Source organism: Rhinatrema bivittatum, chromosome 3 (assembly GCF_901001135.1).
Source record: "Rhinatrema bivittatum chromosome 3, aRhiBiv1.1, whole genome shotgun sequence".
NCBI classification, from domain to species: Eukaryota; Metazoa; Chordata; class Amphibia; order Gymnophiona; family Rhinatrematidae; genus Rhinatrema; species Rhinatrema bivittatum.
Window position 1 is genome coordinate 201,586,633 of NC_042617.1, and position 12,274 is coordinate 201,598,906.

At 43.8% G+C, this 12,274-nt stretch overlaps 1 protein-coding gene across 3 annotated transcripts in view; it reads left to right on the plus strand.

The window, feature by feature from the left end:
- Positions 1-12,274, plus strand: part of PDE10A (phosphodiesterase 10A) — a 748,737-nt gene that overhangs the window by 634,656 nt on the left and 101,807 nt on the right. For all 3 annotated transcript variants that reach the window (XM_029594115.1, XM_029594117.1, XM_029594116.1), the window contains one exon: positions 11,090-11,173. In XM_029594115.1, coding sequence (XP_029449975.1) covers positions 11,090-11,173 — 84 coding nt within the window. The remainder of the gene's footprint in view (positions 1-11,089; positions 11,174-12,274) is intronic.

Consider the following 12,274-nt stretch of genomic DNA (forward strand, 5'->3'; position numbering starts at 1 on the left):
GGCCTCCAGAACAGCCACCATGCCAAGGGACCGCGCACTCAGCCCCGCCTCCGGAACGCCCCCGGGCCGGCACCCTACCCCCGGAATGCCCCTTTTTCGAAGACCCGGGACATACGCTCGTCGCCGAGCCTATGCAAGATAGACTCGGCGCGCGCAGGGGCAGGTTGGGGCAGCTTTTCGGGGGTTACGCGCGTAATCCTTTGAAAATCTGCCCCTTAGGGGTTACTCGCGCCGGGCCTATTTTCTAAAGGCCTGGCGGCGTGCGTGTAAGTCCTGAGGCTTGAAAAAAATGGGTGGGACGGGGGATCACGCGCCGGCAGTTTGTCGGCATAACTTGTAAGATAAAGGTACGGGGGGGGTTTCGGGCTGGGGGGCAGGACAGGTAGAGGAAGGGAGTGGAAGGTGGGGGAGGAAACAGGGAAAGCCAGCTGGTATCCCCGAGGGCTCGGCGCGCGCAAGGTGCACTAGTGTGCACCCCCTTGCGCGTGCCAACCCCTGATTTTATAACATACGCGCGGCTGCGCACACATGTTATAAAATCGGGTATACATTTGTGCGCACCGGGTAGCGTGCACAAATGTAGGCCACGCGTGTACCTTTTAAAATCTGCCCCTTTATTCTTTGTTAGGTGAGGGTTAGCACATGTGATTCAGGTGAGGTTTTCTGCTGGCGTGTAGTTTCTGTGTAGAGCTCTATAGCAGTCTGACTTGGTCCGTTTTCCTATTTGGAGATGTATTGGTGTCTTAAGGCCTGGTGTAATATTTTCAGTGTTGCTTTTTCTTAGGTAATGTGGCTACTGTTTAAATGCTGAAAATTGGTGCTGTTTTAGTGTAGGATGTTTACTATTTATGTAATTTCTGTTCAGACAGAATTCGTATCTTTTCCTTGTGTCATTCTTAACAATAAAAATAATTCTGGACCTTTATTTTTTATTTTCACCGTGAATTGTAATGAGCAGTGTGTTACACATTTGAGCGTGGTCTGTCAGGGGTGTCACGATGGGAAAAAGGTTAAGAGCCACTGCTGTAGAAGATACTGCTTTATATTCAGAATTTAGCCTAGACTGTCTCCATGGATAAACTGTTTCAAGATATCACCACTTTTTGAGCATAGAATCCTTCCTCTGGTAATTTAATTCCCCTCTGCTAATTTAATTCCCCCTGCAAATAACCTGCCCCATACCCCCATTGTCCTTCTTCCCCTCACTGCTTGATATGCCTCTGGTTTAAACATTCGCTATTGAATCATATTCTTATTGTCTTCTCACTGCACCTATGGTCTACTTGCCTGAACTTCTAGAATACTGTATACAGTATACATTGTGTTTTTGTACTTCCGCTGTTTCTGTTTTTCTTTTTTCCTACTCCTCCCTACCCTGCTTCCATTGGGGGGACCAATAAGGCCACCATGGCTAGCCACCTTAATTTCCCAATCCCATGCATCCACTACCACACCCGCAGATCTCCTTACCTCACTCATCACAACCACCCTACTCTTCGTAAGTCCCTACTCCCCATCCTCGCCTCACCAGTTACACAACTCCAAGGACTAACAACCCTAGCCGTAATGTTCTTCAATGCCCAATCCCTCGCCAGAAAAAACATAATTCTCAATGACCTCCTAATCGACTGCAAACCAGATATCTGTGCTGTCACAGAGACCTGGCTTAAAGACTCTGACACAGTACTCCTCAATCAGCTCCCCAACCTCATGTATGACATTTTCTCCATCCCAAGACCTAAGAAAAGAGGCGGAGGCCGCCTCCTTGCAGTCAAAAAACATATAAAACTTAAACCCGTAAACATCGAACCCCCTACCAAATTTGAGATTGGGCTGTACAAATCCCAAGATCTACAAGTCTGCCTCATCTATGCCCCCCCCCCCCCCGGCCTCATAGAACTTAATCCCTCCCCCCTTATCGAATTCATTTCAGACAACATCAACATCGAAACGCTGGCTATTATCTTAGGAGATTTCAACCTTCGTGTTGATGTCTCCCCCCCCCCCCCTGCTCTTCATCCTGTGAAGCCCTCCTCAACTCCCTCCAGGCCATTGGATACAAACAAATCATCTCCTCCCCCACCCATAAAGCCGGACACACGCTAGATCTTCTGTTCATTAATTCTCAGATCCCCTCCACTAATACCTCCGCATGCACCCCTGTCCCATGGTCAGACCATTCCTTCATCAAAATAGACACCCACTTTGAACTTCCTGCTCCCAATAATACTATCACTTATAGAAAATCCTGCCCCAGCGAGGATCTTATCTCTGCCTTCTCCAGCTCCGTATACAAACTCGATTGCACTAATCCCAATGCTGCAATCGAATCCTGGAGCAATCTCACCCTAGATATTGCAGACAAACTTTGCCCAATCATCAGACGTGAGCTGAACCATGCGGCTAAGAACCTAAAACCTTAGTATACTGCTGAGCTGATACAAAGGAAAAATGATCTCAGACAAAAAGAGAGAGCTAGCGGAAAGACCCCTCTCCTCAGAAAGCCTCCATCTTCAAATCTGCCCTTCACAGTTACAGATCCTCCACCCTGAATGCCAAACGTAACTTCTACTCCTCAAAAATACATGACTACATCTACAACCCGAAAGCACTCTTCTCATATGTCTCCAAACTCACCAAGTCTAACCCCCCCCCCTCCCCCATTCCTGATAACGAAGCAAAGAACAAAGGTGAACTACTGGCCCATTACTTCCACAACAAAATATCAAATATCCTTCTCAGATTCCCTCCCGACCCCCAATGTCCCACACCGGACCCACATTTTACACCTGCCACACTCGACTCCCTTGAGCTCACCTCATCTATCGAAATCACATCTTTCCTCAAAAAGATTAAACCAGCATCCCATCCTTCAGACACCATACCCACCAAAGCCCTACTCATGATACCCAACACCATAGCCAAACCATTAGCTACCATCATCAACAGCTCCCTCTCTTCAGGCATTGTCCCGAATTCCCTCAAGCATGCGGTGATCAAACCCCTTCTTAAAAAACCCTCCCTTTCATCTCAAAAATCATGGAAAAGGTGGTCAATTCCCAGCTAACGGGACTACCTTGAAGAAAATAATATACTCCACCCCTCACAATTCGGTTTTTACAAGCATCTTAATACAGAAACCCTGCTACTTTCCCTCTCTGATCAGGCAAGGACCAAGGACAATGCTTCATTCTTGCCCTCTTGGACATTTCTGCGGCATTCGTTACTGTAAGCCACACCCAGCTCCTTTCCCGTCTAACTGACATTGGCCTCTCAGGCGCTGCACTTCGATGGTTCACCTTCTATCTTCTAAGATAGGCAATGCAGAATCCTCTCACCATGCCCTCTCCCAAGGAGTTCCCCAAGGCTCCTCTCTCTCATCCACCCTTTTCAATATCTACCTCATCCCCCTCTACCATCTCCTTACAGATCGTGGCCTCAAATTCTACCTCTACGCAGATGATGATCAAATCATTATTCCTGTTCGCGACTCCCTAACCAATGCCCTTGAATTCTGGAAGAACTGCCTTGCCTCCATAAATACCCTCCTCTCCAATCTCCACCTCGCCCTTAACTCTTCAAAAATAGAACTGCTCCTCATCTCAACATATTCCCCCCAATCCCAACCTTGCAAATGATCCTGCCTTTAATGCCTACCTAATACAGCCCTGCAAACGAAACCTAGGGGTTCAACTTGACCAGCAACTGAACCTAAAAAATCATATCAACAAAATCCTCAAAGAAGGCTACTACAAACTCAATGTGATGAAAAAACTAAAACCTTTACTGCACACCAGTGACTTCCGCACCATCATCCAAGCCATTCTTTCTTCAAAACTTGACTACTGTAACTCACTCTTCCTAGGCCTCCCCTCCACCACTCTAAAACCTCTACAACTGCTGCAGAATACTATAGCGCGAACTATTTCCAATGCCTGTAAATATGACCACATCACTCTCATCCTCAAAGAGCTGCACTGGCTCCCTATCCGCTCCCGCATCATCTATAAAACCCTCACCATAATCCACAAAGCCACCACACACATTCATAATTCCAATTGGCTTGAAGAGCCATTCCAACCCATACGCTCGAAGCAGTTCACTAGAGCTTCCAATAATGGGACCCTTCATGTGCCCGCCCTAAAAAAAAGCTCACCTCACATCCACAATGGAATGAGCTATTTCCATAGCTGGACCTACACACTGGAATTCCTTACCTACTAACCTATGACTTGAAACATGCCCCTCCAAATTCAGAGCTAATTTAAAGACCTGGCTCTTCAAACAAGCATACGCTCAATAATCCAACCTCCCCCCCTACTCGTTATGCCAGCTCTTAGCTGAACTCTGTACATAATTCTGTTATATCTATAGTTGTTCTATAACTATAATTATATCTATAATTATATTTATATTTTATAATTGTTTAAGTAGTCAATGTTTGACTGGTTTAATCATGACACCTCCTTGCTAAGCTTACTGTTCCTATGTATCCCCTCTCCTTTTCCCTGTGCATTGTAATTTCCACCTGCTGTTATACTGTAAACCGATATGATGTCACTACGAATATCGGTATAGAAAAGTTTATAAATAAATAAATAATTCCATTTCCTTTTAACCCAAGAGAATACCCTCTTGTTTGTTACTTCTCAGGAAAAAGAAACCAAAAAATTGTCCTGCAAGATTAGGATGGTCCAATTTATACTTTTTGTACAATATGGTTATACGTGCTCTTCTTCCCCCATTTTTCCCAGTCATCATTTTTCTAATGAAAATATCTCTAATTTGGACAGTCCTCTTAGTATATGCAAGCCCTTCTATAAGCAGAAATTTTACATTTTTTTTCTAGATTATGAATCACATATTTTAGGATAGGCATTCAAAACAGAAAACATGTCAATAAGGGCTCATTTGCTACTGCTGCTTGACTTTGCTGCTCAAATTTTCTGCTCAGCTTTGCTTTTGGGTAGTTTTAGATAAGCATCGTTGTTTATAGGGTACCCTGCAGCACTATTGCTGGTTGAAATTTAAAAAGAAGTACGATTGGAGACATAACATTTTATTTATTTAATTTGAAGTTTATACTCCACTTGATCATAAATTTTCAGCGACTAACAAAAAAAATACATTAAATATAATAAAACAAGTATCAAGTAATCAAATTTAGATATACAAAACTAAAAATAAGGTGAACCACATGACATAAGATAGTAAGGACAACAACAGTGTAAAATGCGATACCAGCTAAACTGTGCTACTGATCAGAATAATAATGGGTAGGACTGCCATAATATTTGCATACCCGATTCCAGCTAGTCCATCAATTAAGGAAACTTTGCAAGTTCAAAAAAGATGCTAATTATTAAAGGTCAGACAAACAAATGGGTCTTTAATTGCTTCCTGAAATGGAGTAATGAAAATTCATTCTTGAACTGCTCCCTTCTCCAGAGAAGGGAGCCAGCTACCCCAAACATTCATTCATGTGATTTAGTTAGACAAACAGGTCGATCCAGTAAGGCCGCGGTAAAAACAGTGAGGTAGTGTCAGGCGCACCCTTCCTCCCCGCACGCACAGTTCTCTTCACTAACTCCCCGATACTCTCCTCTAATCGCATGCAAATGCATGCCGCGGCTGTGAAGCGTTAGGGAAGGGTTATGCCCGCGCAACCCATTTTACTGTATAGGCGCTGTAACAGCGCCTATACAGTAACCTGGGTGCGCTGGTACCTGTCATTTCAAATGACATTTGAAATGACAGGCACCAGGAAGTGTAAAAAAGTTTAAAAAGCGTAAAAAACAAAAAACCTGTGTGTTATATAAAAAAAGAAATCAATTTTAAATACCTGTCGGAGGGCCGTGGGTCCCGGTGGGCGGCGGGCAGCCATCAGCGGCATCCGGTAGTCCCTTCTCCCTTCCTCCCTCCCTCCCCTGCCTGGATGAGCGCCAAAATCGCACGGGCGGGTCGGCAGCGGGGGGGGCGGCAGCAGGATCCGGGAGCGGCGGGTAGGCGGCAGCGGGGTCCGGGGGGGCAGCGGCAGCGGGGTCCGGGGGTGGCAGCGAGATCCGGGGAGCCAGCAGCGGCAGCATGTTCGATCGGGCAGGCAGCTAGGTGGCAAAGTAAAGATGGCCGCCTGCACGGGAAAATCGTGCAATTGGCCGCTGAAGACGTGACGTCACACCCCGTGATGCCAAACGTCGTGACGTCACGTCTTCAGCGGCCAATTGCACGATTTTCCCGTGCAGGCGGCCATCTTTACTTTGCCACCTAGCTGCCTACCCGATCGAACATGCTGCCGCTGCTGGCTCCCCGGATCTCGCTGCCACCCCCGGACCCCGCTGCCGCTGCCCCCCCGGACCCCGCTGCCGCCTACCCGCCGCTCCCGGATCCTGCTGCCGCCCCCCCCCGCCGCCCCCCCCCCCCCGCTGCCGACCCGCCCGTGCGATTTTGGCGCTCATCCAGGCAGGGGAGGGAGGGAGGAAGGGAGAAGGGACTACCGGATGCCGCTGATGGCTGCCCGCCGCCCACCGGGACCCACGGCCCTCCGACAGGTATTTAAAATTGTTTTATTTTTTTATATAACACACAGGTTTTTGTTTTTTACACTTTTTAAACTTACCATAGCAGGCCCGAGCCTTGCTACTTTTTCGTTTGTTTTTTTTTGCCCTGGTCCCGTCCGGTCTCCTGCAGCCCCGTCCGGTCCGGACGGGGCTGCAGGAGACCGGAAGGGACCAGGGCGGGTAAGCAATGTTTTTACCCTACACTACACTACACTACACTAACTCCTACTAGGGGGAGGCGGTAAACTAGCAGGTTAAGGCCGCGGCAGAACAGCGGGTTACGGAGGAGATAATATCAGCGCCCGTTACAGTATCGCAGGGGAATAGCTAATTCCTTCATTATACAGCTTTTTCGTTCATTTACATGCCGGGTGCGGAAAGGGTTATGCGTCTGTTTTCAGAAGCGATACGGACGCGTGAAACTGGAGACTGTATCGCCGAATTGCCTTGCGCGCCCGAATTGTGCGCTACGAGCACGTTACAGACGGGCAATCCTCGAGCGGACGATACTGGATCAACCTGTTAGTGACTTAATGGATGGTAAATATAGCAGATTAAAAAAGAAAGAGCAAAGAGTACACCAAGGATGACAGGTTCTCAATACAACATTAAAACACCAAGGGGCCAAACTATTAATGGCTGCAAAGATCAGGGTCGGCACCTTGAATTTGAATTTGATTCTCCAATCAATCGGAAGCTAATGCAAGTTGGCGAATGTCAGCGTAATGTGTTCTCTAATGGGAAATCCCATGATCATGAGATATGCAATGTTCTCAGGGTGAAGCATGGCAGATCAAAATATAAAGCATTACAATGATCTATTGTTGAGATTATTAGATCTTGGACTATAGTTCTCAGATCAACTTCTTACAGAAAGGGCTTCAAGTTCCGCAACAGATAGAGCTTCCAAAAGGAGCTCCTCACAACTTCTTTAATATATACCCATAATAACAATAGTCAATCAAGACTCCAAATGCTTGGCTTGGTAATAGGAATATTTAAATTCTCAAAGGCCATTTTGAGGGGCCCCTCAAAATGGACCCTTGGGCCGAGGTGGGGTTGACGTTACCCATAGGAGAGATACTATGGGTCCCCACCGTCGGCAGGCGGAGTGGGCTGACTGATGGAGGCCGGCTGGAGTTTCAGCAATACCAGCCCTCGTTCCCCGCGGGTTGAGCCTTTGGGTACCGGGCCGGTTGGAGTTAGGTGGGCCTCCATGTGTAGTCATCGATGATAAGATGGAGAGGTCAGCCCAGAGGCAGCAACAGCGAAACTGAAGAGTCTGTACTGGATGAGGCGGAGTCTCGGAGACCCAGGTGCCAATAGGAACCAAAGTCTGACAGGGGGCGCCCAAGCAAAAACAGGCCAAAGCCTGAAAGGCCAAGCCCAGGACGAAGACAGTGGAGGCGTCGTAAAACAAGCTGAAGTCAGGGCAGGCGGCAATCAAGGAGCGGTGGCAAGGCAAGTCTGAAGTCAAGTCCAGGAGAGAAGCAATAGCTTGGACAGGCAAAGCAGAGGTCTGGACTAGGAGATGATCAGTAGCGTGGCCAGGTGAAGCAGAGGTCAGGTCCAGGAGAAGATCAATAGCATAGTCAGGCAAAGCAGTGGTCGAGTCCAGGAGATCAGTCCGTAAGGAAAGCTGGATAGCACAAACACGGGAACGAAGAAGACAAACCAGGAACAGGAACTCAAAGGGATCAGGAACCAGGAACACGAAGGAATCACCGGGAAGCAACGAAGTACAAGACCAGCGTGGAGACCTGTTGCCAAGGCAACTAACAGGAGCTGAGCCCGGCCTTATATACCGGAGCCTCAGCAATGTCATCATCCGGGGCTGCGGCCAAGTTCCTGCCACGGGCCCTTTAAAAGGAAGCAGAGATGCACGCGCCTAGGGGGATGCCCACCACGGAGTACAGGAGTCCGTCGTAGAACCAGGAGCACCGGGGACGGCCTGGGATCAGAGCCGGTGGCCTACAGCCGCGAGGAAAGTGGAGTCAGATGCTGATTAGGCAGCAGAGGGTAAGAGGGCCTGGCTGCGGGCCTGCCACAGCCGGCACATTCTACAAGCCTTAGGAAATCGGGATAGAAAAATAAGGTCCATTTTCTTCAGATTAGGTACGAATTTTTTGAAAGTGAAACATCTGTTAATCATGGAAAGAAAGTGAGAGATTCAGGACAAAGCATGAGAAATAGTTGATGTAACAGGCCGGTAAAATTGAATATTGTAGGCATAGATCTTAAAACTGACTCCAAGACTGGACAAAATATAACAAATCGTAAAAATATAGATATTGAAAAGGTCTTCAGAAAGGATGGATCCTTGGTGTACTCCAGTGTGTAGGGCACATGGAGCCAATATATAAGGCCCAAAGGAGATGCTCTGATAACAATTATCAAGGTAAAAAAAAACAAAACAATTGTAAACAAAAACCTTCAAGCAGAATTGAATGATCTAGTGAGTCAAAAACAAGAAATAAAGAGAACCAAAAATAAATTTGTACCTTTGTCAAAACCAAAACCAAATACTTCAAATTAAAAAATGTGAAGAGTTTCAGTATTATGGTGGCTCTAAATTCAAACTGAAAAAAAAAAATCAAGTAGTGATTTCAGAGAACGACGCTCAGTAAAATAAATAAGAATTCCGATTTCTTTATTTTATTTGTTTAACCAGGGAACCCAAGTTATTTGAAAGGGTGATCCCAGGTTATATATATATATATATATATATATATATATATATATATATATATATTTACCTTTGTCTCCCCCAATTATATGATATGTTAACAAATTAATGATATTATTGGATAGTTTATGATATTTTTTGCAAATGTATAACATATTTTCCTGTTATTTTATGAAGATGTCTTTAATGAAAATAAAGTTTAAATTTTAAAAAATAAATAAATACATTCTAACTGAAAGTCATTGAGAAAATTATCTTCAATATAGCTATTCAGCTGCTTCATAATGACTTTCCCAAAACATTCATGAGAAATGGAAGTGACGAAATGGATAGCTAACTTTCAAACCAGCTCGTGGGCACATATTGGCGCATGTGTGCTAGTGAGCGACGAGGGATGCTGCCTTTTATAACATGCCTGCACATATGCCCGCATGTTATAAAACAGCCTGGGCACTTACACATGTGCACCCAATTTTAAATAAGCGCCTACATAGACACAAAAATCCCATTTCTACTACAACAGTCAGAGGTTTTTAAAAGGGGCATGTGCCCATGCCATTCACCAGTTCATCCACCAGTTCACCCAGTTAAGAGCTAGATCCTCCAAACCCCCCTAGTTTAATAGCCTATATTCCCCCAGTTACTCCATAAGAACATGCCATACTGGGTCAGACCAATCCAGGCTATAAGTATAAGGCTGGCAAGTACCCAAAAACTAAATCTATCCCATGCTACTGATGCTAGTAATAGCAGTGGCTATTTTCTAAGTCAGCTTGATTAATAGCAGGTAATGGACTACTCCTCCAAGAACTTATCCAAACCTTTTTTTAAACCCAGCTACACTAACTGCACTAACCACATCCCCTGGCAATAAATTCCAGAGTTTAAATGTACGTTGAATGAAAAGAATTTTCTCTGATTAGTTTTAAATGTGCTACATACTAAATTCATGGAGTGCCCCCTAGTCCTTCTATTATCCGAAAGAGTAAATAACCAATTCACATTTACCTGTTCTAGACCTCTCATGATAAGAAATAAGAAATTGCCATGCTGGGTCAGGCCAAGGGTCCATCAAGCCCAGCATCCTGTTTCCAACAGAGGCCAAACCAGGGCACAAGAACCTGGCAATTACCCAAACACTAAAAAGATCCCATGCTACTGATGCAATTAATAGCAATTAATAGCAGTGGCTATTCCTTAAGTAAACTTGAACCCAGCTACACTATCTGCACTAACCACATCCTCTGGCAACAAATTCCAGAGCTTTATTGTGCGTTGAGTGAAAAAGAATTTTCTCCGATTAGTCTTAAATGTGCTACTTGCTAACTTCATGGAATGCCCCCTAGCCCTTCTATTATTCGAAGTGTAAATAACCGAGTCACATCTACTCGTTCAAGACCTCTCATGATCTTAAAGACCTCTATCATATCCCCCTCTCAGCCTTCTCTTCTCCAAGCTGAACAGCTCTAATCTCTTCAGCCTTCCTCATAGGAGAGCTGTTCCATCCCCTTTATCATTTTGGTCGCCCTTCTCTGTACCTTCTCCATCGCAACTATGTCTTTTTTGAGATGCCTTGAATGACCTTCTGTTCTATAAATAATATTTAATTTTAATATATTTTTTCTTGTATTCATTTCTGTATTCTGAAAATTGAGTTTTCATGAATGTCAAAGCCAATGTAGAAAAATCTGAATTGTAACTAAATTTTAAAAATCGATTTTGTATTCTAAAATACCAAGAATACAATGTTTGCCATTGTTGCTAACCCACAGCTACTGTACATTGCAACCAGCCTAAGATAGTGCCTGTTGTACTAGGCTAATCCTAACTTGTTTTTATATTCCAGATTCCATTTTGATATTCAACCCTTTGAGGACTTCTGGCCAGCTATTTTTGTCTATATGATCCATCAGTCTTGTGGGAAAAGCTGGTATGACTTACTCTTTCCTTCTGGCTTTGTTTTCTTTTTTAATTTTTAATTTAGCATTTTCAACTTATACATATTTGTAACCTTGCTTATACAAATATAAATATAATTTCTCTCAGATTTTACAATAACATTTCAGAAAAAAGAAAAACCATAATATATAATAAGTAATAATAAGAAATAATAATAATTATTAATTTTTCCCTTTTTAATCCTTTTTAATCTGAGAGCCTGAACTTTTACTTAAGAATATATTTATGCTATAATATACAAAGAAAATCCACTTGGGGAGAGGCAGAAAATAAATTCAGGAGCTTTTAAACTAAACACAAAGGAAAGGGCTTTACATAGAATAGCAGAGATACATATACTGTGGCCTACTACCTCAGCCAATGGGAGATGAAGTTGCTGGCCTACGGTCTTCTATAAACTTCCGTAATTGATCAATTTGGAAAATAAAGAAAGGTTTCTTCCCCTTTCTTTAAAAGACATTTACACAAGTACCGTAAAGAAAAGGTAAAACCTACAGAGGTAACATCCTGTCGAAGAGACAAAAACTCTTTCCTTCTATATTGGGTAATCGGTGCCATATCCGGATAAAGCCTAATTTCTTGATCACAAAATTTTACTGGAAATTTTTTGAAATAATTTCGCATAACACTCATAACATCTTGAGTCGAGATAAATGACACCATAAGAACCTTTCTATCAATGATATCCAAATTTGAGGTTTCGAGAAATCCTGTTAAATTTTGATTAACATTAGCATTACCATTTTGCCCTATTTGTAAGAAATTTACAACAATTTATAGAAGGTATATTTTGTTCAGAAAATCCAAGGGCAGTTGTCAAAAATCTTTTTAAAGTTATATACGGGATTTCTCCTATAACCTGAGGAAAATTTAGTATTCTTATGTTCAGTTTTCTCAGTCCATTTTCTAACAGTTCCAAACGCCGTGATGATATAAGCTGTTCTTTTATTATTACAGAGTTTAAAGTAGAATTAGTTTGAACCTTTTTCTCCATTTCAGATACTTTACTCATCATTACCTCTTCTTGTGTTTGTAAGCCAGCAATCTTTTCTTGTAAGTTGTAATTTAGGGA